This window comes from Oncorhynchus clarkii, chromosome 15 (assembly GCF_045791955.1).
Source record: "Oncorhynchus clarkii lewisi isolate Uvic-CL-2024 chromosome 15, UVic_Ocla_1.0, whole genome shotgun sequence".
NCBI classification, from domain to species: domain Eukaryota; kingdom Metazoa; phylum Chordata; class Actinopteri; order Salmoniformes; family Salmonidae; genus Oncorhynchus; species Oncorhynchus clarkii.
The window spans coordinates 961,404-978,113 of NC_092161.1; the positions used below are offsets into that span (position 1 = coordinate 961,404).

The following is a 16,710-nucleotide window of genomic DNA, read 5'->3' on the forward strand; positions in this document are numbered from 1 at the left end:
GGTGTAATGATTATCTGTGGTTTAGATGGTGTAATGATTTTCTGTGGTTTAAATGGTGTAATGATTATCTGTGGTTGAGATGGTGTAATGATTCTCTGTGATTTAGATGGTGTAATGATTATATGTGGTTTAAATGGTGTAATGATTATCTGTTGTTTAGATGGTGTAATGATTATCTGTGGTTTAAATGGTATAGTCTGCTTGTTTTGCCACAAACTGACATCAGGAGATCTACTAGAATATTAGCAACCAGGAAATGTTGGGGCGGTTTCTGTATAGTGCACCTTTAAAAGACTGTCTGGTTGTGTCCTTGGCTGCCTTCAGGTGTCTCACTGATACACTGCATGCCTTCAGGTGTCTCACTGATACACTGCATGCCTTCAGGTGTCTCACTGATACACTGCATGCCTTCAGGTGTCTCACTGATACACTGCATGCCTTCAGGGGTCTTGGTTGCTTTCAGGGGTCTAACTGATGACTGGCAACCTGAGATGAAATTAATCAGATTCTGGGGTTTCTTTGTTCTCTGTCTGTCTGTCTGTCTGTCTCTGTCTGTCTGTCTGTCTCTCTCTCTCTCTCTCTCTCTCTCTCTCCCTCCCTTTCTCTCTCTCTCTCTCTCCCTCCCTTTCTCTCTCTCTCTCTCTCTACAAGCAGTTCTTTATCACAGTTGTTGCTCAGTCATAAGTCAATATAAAACTGTGAAAGTAAAACAAATCTATACTGCCCTATTCCACAGGATGTTCCAATCTGTATGAAACCTTTACTGTAGGTTACAGTAAAGTAGCAGCATTACATCATTTTACCAGTTTATAATTCCACCGTGTCAGTCTGCATTATGCCATTCCCACCTCAGAAGCACACCTTTTGAAGACAGGGGCTTATGTTTTTCTGCTGATTAGTGGTCGGCCTTGACAGACCCCTAATTTACTAACCACACATTTAAAACCCAGAAGAAGAAAAAAATCGGTAGGTTTGAATGTGTATTTAATGCAGTACCGTGTCCCTTTAAAACTTCTGACAAAAAGCCCATATGATCCCTGAGCTCCAATCACCAATTCCTTCTGCAAAAGCAGCCTCTGCATTTTTGTCTGTCTGAATGCTAGGAAGGCGAAAAAACATTGAGGAGAAGAAGAAACTGAAGAAATGTGAAAATCCAACGAACATTTTCATGGCCAACGGAAGTCGATGCATAAGGAGTTATATTGGGACTCCTTTTTGCCTCGAAACCTCGGATCAAAATGGTACAGTAGAGCGCTGCGTTTGTATAATTTTTTGGTCCCTTCTTGATCTCTTCCACATTTGAGCTACTTAGCTAGGCTGATAACTTACTCTAGTTCTGTCCCACAATGTTTGTTGCTTTATTTGTCATTTATGCTACTTCTTGCATTTACTTATTCGTGGTAAAGTTTGCAACTTGCATGGAACTCAAGTTGACATTTGGAGCTGTTACAAGAATGTAATGGCTACGATAGCTACATTGTTGCATAGAAAGAGTTAAATTCTTTAATATCGGGATGTCTCGGCAAGGATCAGATCGTGACGGGTGAATATTTACATACGGGGAGAGAGAGTGAAACTAACGGGCCACTATGGAAAAAACACAGCTGGCTGTGTTATAACACGTTTACTTCATCATTTATATTAATACACTAGCAGCCTACAGTAAACAATACAGCAGCAATGTAGCTAAATGCGCTGTCTGTAGGTTATGACATGGTAACATTGTGGTCTCTGTAAGTTGCAGGTGATTCTCATCTGAACTTCAATACAAGACATCTGCGTACTGGCTGTCCCTGATAAATTAGCATAAAGCTTAATGTCACAGTCTAGAGACACTGCCCACCCCAAACCCCATCCTTCTCCTCTCGCCACGGTCACAAATATCACAGATTTGCTTAAAATGCAAGATCACTGATTCTGCCAGCCAGGTCACCGTGACACAAGTCAGTATTCGACGTCCTTCCGTGTCTGAGAGATGTTGGGAGATGACGTAGAAACCGGACCCTAGGGGCAACAGTGAGCCCGCTTACCTTCCAGTAGGATTCGGTTTTGCTAGTGTGTTGTGGTTTGGGATTGCAGATGGGAGTTTTGTTTTAAACCTATCCCAAACCTTAACCCTTACCTTAACCATTCGGAGCTAATGCCTAACCTTAAGATGTCGATATTAATGCAGTACTTAAGCCTAACGTTGAACATTCAGATTTAATCATTTAACCTTTAAACAATTCAAAATATGACGTCAGCAACAACTTCGAAAATGTAATGTTTGCAAAACATGGATGAAGGTCTAATTCTAACGCAAGACTGTGAGCACTAGTTGGATTCTGCCAGGCCCTGAAATTCTTTCCTTTCTGAGATCATATAGTCAATATTTCTTTGCAGTAGTTTGATCGCACAAGTTAATATTTTATATGTTGGAGTAGTATGCTAAAGTTGGTTATCATTGAAGTTTTAAATGACTATATTCTAATTTACAGTTGTCCATGACAGCAATGTCCTAGGGGTCAGATGGAGATAAGTATGTGTCATAATAATAATAACATAGTAATTAACCTAATTGAAATATTTATATTTCTAGTCAAACCATAAGTCACATGTTGCTTTTATTACACTTGATTTCAGCTGAAGACCCTGAGAGAATGCGATAACAGAGGGAGAGGTGGAGAGGCAGGGAGAGAGGGGGGAAAGGGGGGAGAGAGGAAAGAGAGGCAGGGAGAGCGAGATAAACTGGGAGAGAGAGAAAGAGAGATTAACACAGAGATAGAGAGAGCTGTGCTCGTGCAGACAGACCAGGGTAGATGGACTGCGGGGTCATGTTGGGATGCCTCATTAGAGCAGCATGTGGCTTTGTGTGTAGAGAGGTGGAGGGAGACAGCAGTGGAGTTAGTAATCCCATGGTGCATCACATCTGGATGTAGAGGGAGGCTCTGCTGGATAATATCTGGGTCAGGTCAACGGGGTTAGCCTGCCCGCGCTCCTTTCCTGGTGCCGTTAGCCTGCCCTCCCTCCTTGGTGCCGTTAGCCCTGCCTCCTTGGTGCCGTTAGCCCTCGCTCCTTGGTGCCGTTAGCCCTCCCTCCTTGGTGCCGTTAGCCCTCTCTCCTTGGTGCCGTTAGCCCTCTCTCCTTGGTGCCGTTAGCCCTCCCTCCCTGGTGCCGTTAGCCCTCCCTCCCTGGTGCCGTTAGCCCTCCCTCCTTGGTGCCGTTAGCCCTCCCTCCTTGGTGCCGTTAGCCCTCCCTCCTTGGTGCCGTTAGCCCTCCCTCCTTGGTGCCGTTAGCCCTCCCTCCCTGGTGCCGTTAGCCCTCCCTCCCTGGTGCCGTTAGCCCTCCCTCCCTGGTGCCGTTAGCCCTCCCTCCCTGGTGCCGTTAGCCCTCCCTCCTTGGTGCCGTTAGCCCTCCCTCCTTGGTGCCGTTAGCCCTCCCTCCTTGATGCCGTTAGCTCTCCCTCCTTGGTGCCGTTAGCCCTCCCTCCTTGGTGTCGTTAGCCCTCCCTCCTTGGTGCCGTTAGCCCTCTCTCCTTGATGCCGTTAGCCCTCCCTCCTTGGTGGCGCTAGATTGCCCTCCCTCCTTGGTGGCGCTAGATTGCCCTCCCTCCTTGGTGGCGCTAGATTGCCGTCCCTCCTTGGTGCCGTTAGCCCTCCCTCCCTGGTGCCGTTAGCCCTCCCTCCTTGGTGCCGTTAACCCTCCCTCCCTGGTGCCGTTAGCCCTCCCTCCTTGGTGGCGCTAGATTGCCCTCCCTCCTTGGTGGCGCTAGATTGCCGTCCCTCCTTGGTGCCGTTAGCCCTCCCTCCCTGGTGCCGTTAGCCCTCCCTCCTTGGTGCCGTTAACCCTCCCTCCCTGATGCCGTTAGCCCTCCCTCCTTGGTGCCGTTAGCCCTCCCTCCTTGGTGCCGTTAGCCCTCCCTCCTTGGTGCCGTTAGCCCTCTCTCCTTGATGCCGTTAGCCCTCCCTCCTTGATGGCGCTAGATTGCCCTCCCTCCTTGATGGCGCTAGATTGCCCTCCCTCCTTGGTGGCGCTAGATTGCCCTCCCTCCTTGGTGGCGCTAGATTGCCGTCCCTCCTTGGTGCCGTTAGCCCTCCCTCCCTGGTGCCGTTAGCCCTCCCTCCTTGGTGCCGTTAACCCTCCCTCCCTGGTGCCGTTAGCCCTCCCTCCTTGGTGGCGCTAGATTGCCCTCACTCCTTGGTGGCGCTAGATTGCCGTCCCTCCCTGGTGCCGTTAGCCCTCCCTCCCTGGTGCCGTTAGCCCTCCCTCCTTGGTGCCGTTAACCCTCCCTCCCTGATGCCGTTAGCCCTCCCTCCTTGGTGCCGTTAGCCCTCCCTCCTTGGTGCCGTTAGCCCTCTCTCCTTGGTGCCGTTAGCCCTCCCTCCTTGGTGCCGTTAGCCCTCCCTCCTTGGTGCCGTTAGCCCTCTCTCCTTGGTGCCGTTAGCCCTCCTTCCTTGATGGCGCTAGATTGCCCTCCCTCCTTAGTGGCGCTAGATTGCCCTCTCTCCTTGGTGGCGCTAGATTGCCGTCCCTCCTTTGTGCCGTTAGCCCTCCCTCCTAGGTGCCGTTAGCCCTCCCTCCTTGATGCCGTTAGCCCTCCCTCCCTGGTGTCGTTAGCCCTCCCTCCCTGGTGTCGTTAGCTCTCCCTCCTTGATGCCGTTAACCCTCCCTCCCTGGTGCCGTTAGCTCTCCCTCCTTGGTGCCGTTAGCCCTCTCTCCTTGATGCCGTTAGCCCTCCCTCCTTGATGGCGCTAGATTGCCCTCCCTCCTTGATGGCGCTAGATTGCCGTCCCTCCTTGGTGCCGTTAGCCCTCCCTCCCTGGTGCCGTTAGCCCTCCCTCCTTGATGCCGTTAGCCCTCCCTCCCTGGTGTCGTTAGCCCTCCCTCCCTGGTGTCGTTAGCTCTCCCTCCTTGATGCCGTTAACCCTCCCTCCCTGGTGCCGTTAGCTCTCCCTCCTTGGTGCCGTTAGCCCTCTCTCCTTGATGCCGTTAGCCCTCCCTCCTTGATGGCGCTAGATTGCCCTCCCTCCTTGATGGCGCTAGATTGCCGTCCCTCCTTGGTGCCGTTAGCCCTCCCTCCCTGGTGCCGTTAGCCCTCCCTCCTTGGTGCCGTTAACCCTCCCTCCCTGGTGCCGTTAGCCCTCCCTCCTTGGTGGCGCTAGATTGCCCTCCCTCCTTGGTGGCGCTAGATTGCCGTCCCTCCCTGGTGCCGTTAGCCCTCCCTCCCTGGTGCCGTTAGCCCTCCCTCCTTGGTGCCGTTAACCCTCCCTCCCTGATGCCGTTAGCCCTCCCTCCTTGGTGCCGTTAGCCCTCCCTCCTTGGTGCCGTTAGCCCTCTCTCCTTGGTGCCGTTAGCCCTCTCTCCTTGGTGCCGTTAGCCCTCCCTCCTTGGTGCCGTTATCCCTCCCTCCTTGGTGCCGTTAGCCCTCTCTCCTTGGTACCGTTAGCCCTCCCTCCTTGATGGCGCTAGATTGCCCTCCCTCCTTAGTGGCGCTAGATTTCCCTCTCTCCTTGGTGCCGTTAGCCCTCCCTCCTTGGTGCCGTTAGCCCTCCCTCCTTGGTGCCGTTAGCCCTCCCTCCTTGGTGCCGTTAGCCCTCCCTCCTTGGTGCCGTTAGCCCTCCGTCCTTGGTGCCGTTAGCCCTCCGTCCTTGATGCCGTTAGCCCTCCCTCCCTCCCTGATGCCGTTAGCCCTCCCTCCTTGGTGCCGTTAGCCCTCCCTCCTTGGTGCCGTTAGCCCTCTCTCCTTGGTGCCGTTAGCCCTCCCTCCTTGGTGCCGTTAGCCCTCCCTCCTTGGTGCCGTTAGCCCTCTCTCCTTGGTGCCGTTAGCCCTCCCTCCTTGATGGCGCTAGATTGCCCTCCCTCCTTAGTGGCGCTAGATTGCCCTCTCTCCTTGGTGGCGCTAGATTGCCGTCCCTCCTTTGTGCCGTTAGCCCTCCCTCCTAGGTGCCGTTAGCCCTCCCTCCTTGATGCCGTTAGCCCTCCCTCCCTGGTGTCGTTAGCCCTCCCTCCCTGGTGTCGTTAGCCCTCCCTCCCTGGTGTCGTTAGCCTTCCCTCCCTGGTGCCGTTAGCCCTCCCTCCCTGGTGCCGTTAGCCCTCCCTCCCTGGTGCCGTTAGCCCTCCCTCCCTGGTGCCGTTAGCCCTCCCTCCCTGGTGCCGTTAGCTCTCCCTCCTTGGTGCCGTTAGCCCTCCCTCCTTGGTGCCGTTAGCCCTCCCTCCTTGGTGCCGTTAGCCCTCCCTCCTTGGTGTCGTTAGCTCTCCCTCCTTGATGCCGTTAGCCCTCCCTCCTTGGTGCCGTTAGCCCTCCGTCCCTGGTGCCGTTAGCTCTCCCTCCTTGATGCCGTTAACCCTCCCTCCCTGGTGGTGTTAGCTCTCCCTCCTTGGTGCCGTTAGCCCTCCCTCCTTGGTGCTGTTAGCCCTCCCTCCTTGGTGCCGTTAGCCCTCCCTGCCTGGTGCCATTAGCCCTCCCTGCCTGGTGCCGTTAGCCCTCCCTCCCTGGTGCCGTTAGCCCTCCCTCCCTGGTGCCGTTAGCCCTCCCTCCCTGGTGCCGTTAGCTCTCCCTCCCTGGTGCCGTTAGCCCTCCCTCCTTGGTGCCGTTAGCTCTCCCTCCTTGGTGCCGTTAGCTCTCCCTCCTTGGTACCGTTAGCTCTCCCTCCTTGGTGCCGTTAGCCCTCCCTCCTTGGTGCCGTTAGCCCTCCCTCCTTGGTGCCGTTAGCCCTCCCTCCTTGGTGCCGTTAGCCCTCCGTCCTTGGTGCCGTTAGCCCTCCGTCCTTGATGCCGTTAGCCCTCCCTCCCTCCCTGGTGCCGTTAGCCCTCCCTCCTTGGTGCCGTTAGACTGCCCTCCGTCCCTGGTGCCGTTAGCCCTCCCTCCCTGGTGTTGTTAGCCCTCCCTCCTTGGTGCCGTTAGCTCTCCCTCCTTGGTGCCGTTAGCTCTCTCTCCTTGGTGCCGTTAGCTCTCCCTCCTTGGTGCCGTTAGCCCTCCCTCCTTGGTGCCGTTAGCCCTCCCTCCTTGGTGCCGTTAGCCCTCCCTCCTTGGTGCCGTTAGCCCTCCGTCCTTGGTGCCGTTAGCCCTCCCTCCGTCCTTGGTGCCGTTAGCCCTCCCTCCCTCCCTGGTGCCGTTAGCCCTCCCTCCCAGGTGCCGTTAGACTGCCCTCCCTCCCAGGTGCCGTTAGCCCTCCCTCCTTGGTGCCGTTAGACTGCCCTCCCTCCTTGGTGCCATTAGACTGCCCTCTCTGGTGCCGTTAGACTGCCCTCCCTCCCTGGTGCAATTAAGGTTTCAGCATGCTTCCCAGTTTGTGCATTTATTATGTCAACATTTTGTGACGTATTTTTTCGCTCTGGAATTCGGTAATTTTTCTGGTTTGGGCACACATTTTTTTTCTTGAGTCAAGCCGAAGTCTACACCCCTCTTTCAGTGATTGGTCAACAGAAGGGATTCTTCAATAAAGTCTTTGTCAATCAATGGTAGACGACTCGCTTTCATAAAAATGTATTCATTGAGAAATACTGCACTAAACGTCTTAGTTAGACATAAAATTGCGCGATCTCTGCAAAAAGTCAAAATTAATGACAGGTTTCTTGAGTTAGCGTAGATTAGCTTAGCTTAGACTATTTTGAGGAAGTACAGTGCCTTGCGAAAGTATTCGGCCCCCTTGAACTTTGCGACCTTTTGACACATTTCAGGCTTCAAACATAAAGATAAAACTTTATTTTTTTGTGAAGAATCAACAACAAGTGGGACACAATCATGAAGTGGAACGACATTTATTGGATATTTCAAACTTTTTTAACAAATCAAAAACTGAAAAATTGGGCGTGCAAAATTATTCAGCCCCTTTACTTTCAGTGCAGCAAACTCTCTCCAGAAGTTCAGTGAGGATCTCTGAATGATCCAATGTTGACCTAAATGACTAATGATGATAAATACAATCCACCTGTGTGTAATCAAGTCTCCGTATAAATGCACCTGCACTGTGATAGTCTCAGAGGTCCGTTAAAAGCACAGAGAGCATCATGAAGAACAAGGAACACACCAGGCAGGTCCGAGATACTGTTGTGAAGAAGTTTAAAGCCGGATTTGGATACAAAAAGATTTCCCAAGCTTTAAACATCCCAAGGAGCACTGTGCAAGCGATAATATTGAAATGGAAGGAGTATCAGACCACTGCAAATCTACCAAGACCTGGCAGTCCCTCTAAACTTTCAGCTCATACAAGGAGAAGACTGATCAGAGAAGCAGCCAAGAGGCCCATGATCACTCTGGATGAACTGCAGAGATCTACAGCTGAGGTGGGAGACTCTGTCCATAGGACAACAATCAGTCGTATATTGCACAAATCTGGCCTTTATGGAAGAGTGGCAAGAAGAAAGCCATTTCTTAAAGATATCCATAAAAAGTGTCGTTTAAAGTTTGCCACAAGCCACCTGGGAGACACACCAAACATGTGGAAGAAGGTGCTCTGGTCAAATGAAACCAAAATTGAACTTTTTGGCAACAATGCAAAACGTTATGTTTGGCGTAAAAGCAACACAGCTGAACACACCATCCCCACTGTCAAACATGGTGGTGGCAGCATCATGGTTTGGGCCTGCTTTTCTTCAGCAGGGACAGGGAAGATGGTTAAAATTGATGGGAAGATGGATGGAGCCAAATACAGGACCATTCTGGAAGATAACCTGATGGAGTCTGCAAAAGACCTGAGACTGGGACGGAGATTTGTCTTCCAACAAGACAATGATCCAAAACATAAAGCAAAATCTACAAGTCCAGACCTGAATCTAATCGAGAATCTGTGGAAAGAACTGAAAACTGCTGTTCACAAATGCTCTCCATCCAACCTCACTGAGCTCGAGCTGTTTTGCAAGTAGTAATGGGAAAAAATGTCAGTCTCTCGATGTGCAAAACTGATAGAGACATACCCCAAGCGACTTACAGCTGTAATCGCAGCAAAAGGTGGCGCTACAAAGTATTAACTTAAGGGGGCTGAATAATTTTGCACGCCCAATTTTTCAGTTTTTGATTTGTTAAAAAAGTTTGAAATATCCAATAAATGACGTTCCACTTCATGATTGTGTCCCACTTGTTGTTGATTCTTCACAAAAAAATAAAGTTTTATATCTTTATGTTTGAAGCCTGAAATGTGGCAAAAGGTCGCAAAGTTCAAGGGGGCCGAATACTTTCGCAAGGCACTGTATATACTGGCTACAGCGTCTCGAAATGGACAAACGGTACTATTGCCCTCTCTGGTGCTGTTAGCATTCTCTGGTGCTGTTAGCCTGGTCCTAGCAATGTGTTAACCTGTCTTCCCTGGTGCCATTAGCCTGTCCTTGTTCTGTTAGTCTGGTGCCATTAGCCTGTCCTTGTTCTGTTAGCCTGGTCCTAGCACTGTGTTAACCTGTCTTCCCTGGTCCCATTAGCCTGTCCTGGCGCTGTAAGCCTGGTCCTAGCACTGTGTTAACCTGCCCTCCCTGGTGCCGGGAAACAGATCTTTTCTCCCAGCTCTGTTCTGTTGGGGAAACAGCTCTGTTCTGCCTGCTCTGTTCTGTTGGGGAAACAGCTCTGTTCTGTTGGGGAAACAGCTCTGTTCTGTTGGGGAAACAGCTCTGTTCTGTTGGGGAAACAGCTCTGTTCTGTTGGGGAAACAGCTCTGTTCTGTTGGGGAAACAGCTCTGTTCTGTTGGTCAAACAGCTCTGTTCTGTTGGTCAAACAGCTCTGTTCTGTTGGTCAAACAGCTCTGTTCTGTTGGTCAATCAGCTCTGTTCTGTTGGTCAAACAGCTCTGTTCTGTTGGTCAATCAGCTCTGTTCTGTTGGGGAAACAGCTCTGTTCTGTTGGGGAAACAGCTCTGTTCTGTTGGGGAAACAGCTCTGTTCTGTTGGTCAAACAGCTCTGTTCTGTTGGAGAAACAGCTCTGTTCTGCCTGCTCTGTTGGTCAAACAGCTCTGTTCTGTTGGGGAAACAGCTCTGTTCTGTGGTGGAAACAGCTCTGTTCTGTTGGGGAAACAGCTCTGTTCTGTTGGTCAAACAGCTCTGTTCTGTTGGAGAAACAGCTCTGTTCTGCCTGCTCTGTTGGTCAAACAGCTCTGTTCTGTTGGGGAAACAGCTCTGTTCTGTTGGGGAAATAGCTCTGTTCTGTTGGTCAAACAGCTCTGTTCTGTTGGGGAAACAGCTCTGTTCTGCCAGCTCTGTTCTGTTGGGGAAACAGCTCTGTTCTTTTGGTCAAACAGCTCTGTTCTGCCAGCTCTGTTCTGTTGGTCAAACAGCTCTGTTCTGCCAGCTCTGTTCTGTTGGGGAAACAGCTCTGTTCTGCCAGCTCTGTTCTGTTGGGGGAAACAGCTCTGTTCTGCCAGCTCTGTTCTGTTGGGGAAACAGCTCTGTTCTGTTGGTCAAAACAGCTCTGTTCTGTTGGTCAAAACAGCTCTGTTCTGTTGGTCAAAACAGCTCTGTTCTGTTGGTCAAAACAGCTCTGTTCTGTTGGTCAAAACAGCTCTGTTCTGTTGGTAAAACAGCTCTGTTCTGTTGGTCAAAACAGCTCTGTTCTGCCTGCTCTGTTCTGTTGGGGAAACAGCTCTGTTCTGCCAGCTCTGTTCTGTTGGGGAAACAGCTCTGTTCTTTTGGGGAAACAGCTCTGTTCTGCCTGCTCTGTTGGTCAAACAGCTCTGTTCTGTTGGTCAAAACAGCTCTGTTCTGTTGGTCAAAACAGCTCTGTTCTGTTGGTCAAACAGCTCTGTTCTGTTGGTCAAACAGCTCTGTTCTGTTGGTCAAAACAGCTCTGTTCTGTTGGTCAAAACAGCTCTGTTCTGTTGGTCAAAACAGCTCTGTTCTGTTGGTCAAAACAGCTCTGTTCTGTTGGTCAAAACAGCTCTGTCAAAACAGCTCTGTTGGTCAAAACAGCTCTGTTCTGTTGGTCAAAACAGCTCTGTTCTGCCTGCTCTGTTCTGTTGGGGAAACAGCTCTGTTCTTTTGGTCAAACAGCTCTGTTCTGCCAGCTCTGTTCTGTTGGTCAAACAGCTCTGTTCTGCCAGCTCTGTTCTGTTGGGGAAACAGCTCTGTTCTGCCAGCTATGTTCTGTTGGGGGAAACAGCTCTGTTCTGCCAGCTCTGTTCTGTTGGGGAAACAGCTCTGTTCTGTTGGTCAAAACAGCTCTGTTCTGTTGGTCAAAACAGCTCTGTTCTGTTGGTCAAAACAGCTCTGTTCTGTTGGTCAAAACAGCTCTGTTCTGTTGGTAAAACAGCTCTGTTCTGTTGGTCAAAACAGCTCTGTTCTGCCTGCTCTGTTCTGTTGGGGAAACAGCTCTGTTCTGCCAGCTCTGTTCTGTTGGGGAAACAGCTCTGTTCTGTTGGGGAAACAGCTCTGTTCTGCCTGCTCTGTTGGTCAAACAGCTCTGTTCTGTTGGTCAAAACAGCTCTGTTCTGTTGGTCAAAACAGCTCTGTTCTGTTTGGTCAAAACAGCTCTGTTCTGTTGGTCAAACAGCTCTGTTCTGTTGGTCAAAACAGCTCTGTTCTGTTGGTCAAAACAGCTCTGTTCTGTTGGTCAAACAGCTCTGTTCTGTTGGTCAAACAGCTCTGTTCTGTTGGTCAAAACAGCTCTGTTCTGTTGGTCAAAACAGCTCTGTTCTGTTGGTCAAAACAGCTCTGTTCTGTTGGTCAAAACAGCTCTGTTCTGTTGGTCAAAACAGCTCTGTTCTGTTGGTCAAAACAGCTCTGTTCTGCCTGCTCTGTTCTGTTGGGGAAACAGCTCTGTTCTTTTGGTCAAACAGCTCTGTTCTGCCAGCTCTGTTCTGTTGGTCAAACAGCTCTGTTCTGCCAGCTCTGTTCTGTTGGGGAAACAGCTCTGTTCTGCCAGCTCTGTTCTGTTGGGGGAAACAGCTCTGTTCTGCCAGCTCTGTTCTGTTGGGGAAACAGCTCTGTTCTGTTGGTCAAAACAGCTCTGTTCTGTTGGTCAAAACAGCTCTGTTCTGTTGGTCAAAACAGCTCTGTTCTGTTGGTCAAAACAGCTGTTCTGTTGGTAAAACAGCTCTGTTCTGTTGGTCAAAACAGCTCTGTTCTGCCTGCTCTGTTCTGTTGGGGAAACAGCTCTGTTCTGCCAGCTCTGTTCTGTTGGGGAAACAGCTCTGTTCTGTTGGGGAAACAGCTCTGTTCTGCCTGCTCTGTTGGTCAAACAGCTCTGTTCTGTTGGTCAAAACAGCTCTGTTCTGTTGGTCAAAACAGCTCTGTTCTGTTGGTCAAAACAGCTCTGTTCTGTTGGTCAAACAGCTCTGTTCTGTTGGTCAAAACAGCTCTGTTCTGTTGGTCAAAACAGCTCTGTTCTGTTGGTCAAAACAGCTCTGTTCTGCCAGCTCTGTTCTGTTGGTCAAACAGCTCTGTTCTGCCAGCTCTGTTCTGTTGGGGAAACAGCTCTGTTCTGCCAGCTCTGTTCTGTTGGGGGAAACAGCTCTGTTCTGCCAGCTCTGTTCTGTTGGGGAAACAGCTCTGTTCTGTTGGTCAAAACAGCTCTGTTCTGTTGGTCAAAACAGCTCTGTTCTGTTGGTCAAAACAGCTCTGTTCTGTTGGTCAAAACAGCTCTGTTCTGTTGGTAAAACAGCTCTGTTCTGTTGGTCAAAACAGCTCTGTTCTGCCTGCTCTGTTCTGTTGGGGAAACAGCTCTGTTCTGCCAGCTCTGTTCTGTTGGGGAAACAGCTCTGTTCTGTTGGGGAAACAGCTCTGTTCTGCCTGCTCTGTTGGTCAAACAGCTCTGTTCTGTTGGTCAAAACAGCTCTGTTCTGTTGGTCAAAACAGCTCTGTTCTGTTTGGTCAAAACAGCTCTGTTCTGTTGGTCAAACAGCTCTGTTCTGTTGGTCAAAACAGCTCTGTTCTGTTGGTCAAAACAGCTCTGTTCTGTTGGTCAAACAGCTCTGTTCTGTTGGTCAAACAGCTCTGTTCTGTTGGTCAAAACAGCTCTGTTCTGTTGGTCAAAACAGCTCTGTTCTGTTGGTCAAAACAGCTCTGTTCTGTTGGTCAAAACAGCTCTGTTCTGTTGGTCAAAACAGCTCTGTTCTGTTGGTCAAAACAGCTCTGTTCTGCCTGCTCTGTTCTGTTGGGGAAACAGCTCTGTTCTTTTGGTCAAACAGCTCTGTTCTGCCAGCTCTGTTCTGTTGGTCAAACAGCTCTGTTCTGCCAGCTCTGTTCTGTTGGGGAAACAGCTCTGTTCTGCCAGCTCTGTTCTGTTGGGGGAAACAGCTCTGTTCTGCCAGCTCTGTTCTGTTGGGGAAACAGCTCTGTTCTGTTGGTCAAAACAGCTCTGTTCTGTTGGTCAAAACAGCTCTGTTCTGTTGGTCAAAACAGCTCTGTTCTGTTGGTCAAAACAGCTGTTCTGTTGGTAAAACAGCTCTGTTCTGTTGGTCAAAACAGCTCTGTTCTGCCTGCTCTGTTCTGTTGGGGAAACAGCTCTGTTCTGCCAGCTCTGTTCTGTTGGGGAAACAGCTCTGTTCTGTTGGGGAAACAGCTCTGTTCTGCCTGCTCTGTTGGTCAAACAGCTCTGTTCTGTTGGTCAAAACAGCTCTGTTCTGTTGGTCAAAACAGCTCTGTTCTGTTGGTCAAAACAGCTCTGTTCTGTTGGTCAAACAGCTCTGTTCTGTTGGTCAAAACAGCTCTGTTCTGTTGGTCAAAACAGCTCTGTTCTGTTGGTCAAAACAGCTCTGTTCTGTTGGTCAAAACAGCTCTGTTCTGTTGGTCAAAACAGCTCTGTTCTGTTGGTCAAAACAGCTCTGTTCTGTTGGTCAAAACAGCTCTGTTCTGCCTGCTCTGTTCTGTTGGGGAAACAGCTCTGTTCTTTTGGTCAAACAGCTCTGTTCTGCCAGCTCTGTTCTGTTGGTCAAACAGCTCTGTTCTGCCAGCTCTGTTCTGTTGGGGAAACAGCTCTGTTCTGCCAGCTCTGTTCTGTTGGGGGAAACAGCTCTGTTCTGCCAGCTCTGTTCTGTTGGGGAAACAGCTCTGTTCTGTTGGTCAAAACAGCTCTGTTCTGTTGGTCAAAACAGCTCTGTTCTGTTGGTCAAAACAGCTCTGTTCTGTTGGTCAAAACAGCTGTTCTGTTGGTAAAACAGCTCTGTTCTGTTGGTCAAAACAGCTCTGTTCTGCCTGCTCTGTTCTGTTGGGGAAACAGCTCTGTTCTGCCAGCTCTGTTCTGTTGGGGAAACAGCTCTGTTCTGTTGGGGAAACAGCTCTGTTCTGCCTGCTCTGTTGGTCAAACAGCTCTGTTCTGTTGGTCAAAACAGCTCTGTTCTGTTGGTCAAAACAGCTCTGTTCTTTTGGTCAAACAGCTCTGTTCTGCCAGCTCTGTTCTGTTGGTCAAACAGCTCTGTTCTGCCAGCTCTGTTCTGTTGGGGAAACAGCTCTGTTCTGCCAGCTCTGTTCTGTTGGGGGAAACAGCTCTGTTCTGCCAGCTCTGTTCTGTTGGGGAAACAGCTCTGTTCTGTTGGTCAAAACAGCTCTGTTCTGTTGGTCAAAACAGCTCTGTTCTGTTGGTCAAAACAGCTCTGTTCTGTTGGTCAAAACAGCTCTGTTCTGTTGGTCAAAACAGCTCTGTTCTGCCTGCTCTGTTCTGTTGGGGAAACAGCTCTGTTCTTTTGGTCAAACAGCTCTGTTCTGCCAGCTCTGTTCTGTTGGTCAAACAGCTCTGTTCTGCCAGCTCTGTTCTGTTGGGGAAACAGCTCTGTTCTGCCAGCTCTGTTCTGTTGGGGGAAACAGCTCTGTTCTGCCAGCTCTGTTCTGTTGGGGAAACAGCTCTGTTCTGTTGGTCAAAACAGCTCTGTTCTGTTGGTCAAAACAGCTCTGTTCTGTTGGTCAAAACAGCTCTGTTCTGTTGGTCAAAACAGCTGTTCTGTTGGTAAAACAGCTCTGTTCTGTTGGTCAAAACAGCTCTGTTCTGCCTGCTCTGTTCTGTTGGGGAAACAGCTCTGTTCTGCCAGCTCTGTTCTGTTGGGGAAACAGCTCTGTTCTGTTGGGGAAACAGCTCTGTTCTGCCTGCTCTGTTGGTCAAACAGCTCTGTTCTGTTGGTCAAAACAGCTCTGTTCTGTTGGTCAAAACAGCTCTGTTCTGTTGGTCAAAACAGCTGTTCTGTTGGTAAAACAGCTCTGTTCTGTTGGTCAAAACAGCTCTGTTCTGCCTGCTCTGTTCTGTTGGGGAAACAGCTCTGTTCTGCCAGCTCTGTTCTGTTGGGGAAACAGCTCTGTTCTGTTGGGGAAACAGCTCTGTTCTGCCTGCTCTGTTGGTCAAACAGCTCTGTTCTGTTGGTCAAAACAGCTCTGTTCTGTTGGTCAAAACAGCTCTGTTCTGTTGGTCAAAACAGCTCTGTTCTGTTGGTCAAACAGCTCTGTTCTGTTGGTCAAAACAGCTCTGTTCTGTTGGTCAAAACAGCTCTGTTCTGTTGGTCAAAACAGCTCTGTTCTGTTGGTCAAAACAGCTCTGTTCTGTTGGTCAAAACAGCTCTGTTCTGTTGGTCAAAACAGCTCTGTTCTGTTGGTCAAAACAGCTCTGTTCTGCCTGCTCTGTTCTGTTGGGGAAACAGCTCTGTTCTTTTGGTCAAACAGCTCTGTTCTGCCAGCTCTGTTCTGTTGGTCAAACAGCTCTGTTCTGCCAGCTCTGTTCTGTTGGGGAAACAGCTCTGTTCTGCCAGCTCTGTTCTGTTGGGGGAAACAGCTCTGTTCTGCCAGCTCTGTTCTGTTGGGGAAACAGCTCTGTTCTGTTGGTCAAAACAGCTCTGTTCTGTTGGTCAAAACAGCTCTGTTCTGTTGGTCAAAACAGCTCTGTTCTGTTGGTCAAAACAGCTGTTCTGTTGGTAAAACAGCTCTGTTCTGTTGGTCAAAACAGCTCTGTTCTGCCTGCTCTGTTCTGTTGGGGAAACAGCTCTGTTCTGCCAGCTCTGTTCTGTTGGGGAAACAGCTCTGTTCTGTTGGGGAAACAGCTCTGTTCTGCCTGCTCTGTTGGTCAAACAGCTCTGTTCTGTTGGTCAAAACAGCTCTGTTCTGTTGGTCAAAACAGCTCTGTTCTGTTGGTCAAAACAGCTCTGTTCTGTTGGTCAAACAGCTCTGTTCTGTTGGTCAAAACAGCTCTGTTCTGTTGGTCAAAACAGCTCTGTTCTGTTGGTCAAAACAGCTCTGTTCTGTTGGTCAAAACAGCTCTGTTCTGTTGGTCAAAACAGCTCTGTTCTGTTGGTCAAAACAGCTCTGTTCTGTTGGTCAAAACAGCTCTGTTCTGCCTGCTCTGTTCTGTTGGGGAAACAGCTCTGTTCTGTTTAGATTTGTTTTTTCACTTTTCTTTTTACATGCAGAGGGTAAACTGCTAAGCGGTGTGGATATATAGGGTTAGAGGATAGGGATAGATAGAGGGGAATGGGTTCATTCAACTTGCTGATGTGACACAGAATGTTTCTTTAATCTGTTGGTAAACACTGATGTGCTCTAGATAATTTACTCAAATTACATTGCTATTTTAGAAGAGGGATTAACTAATTTAGTTACATTGCTGTTTTAGAATAGGGATTATAAACTGGGTGGTTCGAGCCCTGAATGCTGGTTGTTTGACAGCCATGGCATATCAGTATACCACGGGTATGACAAAAGTTATTTTTACTGCTCTAATTATGTTGGTAACCAGTTTATAATAGCAATAAGGCACCTCGGAGGTTTGTGATATATGGCCAATGTACCACGGGTAAGGGCTTTGTCCATGTTTCAGAATAAAGATTAACTAATTT

The 16,710-nt window shown here is 49.5% G+C and overlaps 1 protein-coding gene across 1 annotated transcript in view; it reads left to right on the top strand.

Annotated features, from left to right (window-relative positions):
* The first annotated feature begins 1,078 nt into the window (after positions 1 to 1,078).
* LOC139366859 (zinc finger and BTB domain containing 47b) overlaps positions 1,079 to 16,710 on the top strand; it is a 141,704-nt gene continuing 126,072 nt past the window's right edge. Inside the window, 1 exon segment of the mRNA XM_071104551.1 lies at positions 1,079 to 1,241. Within this exon segment, the coding sequence (XP_070960652.1) occupies positions 1,239 to 1,241 (3 nt within the window). The 5' untranslated portion in view covers positions 1,079 to 1,238.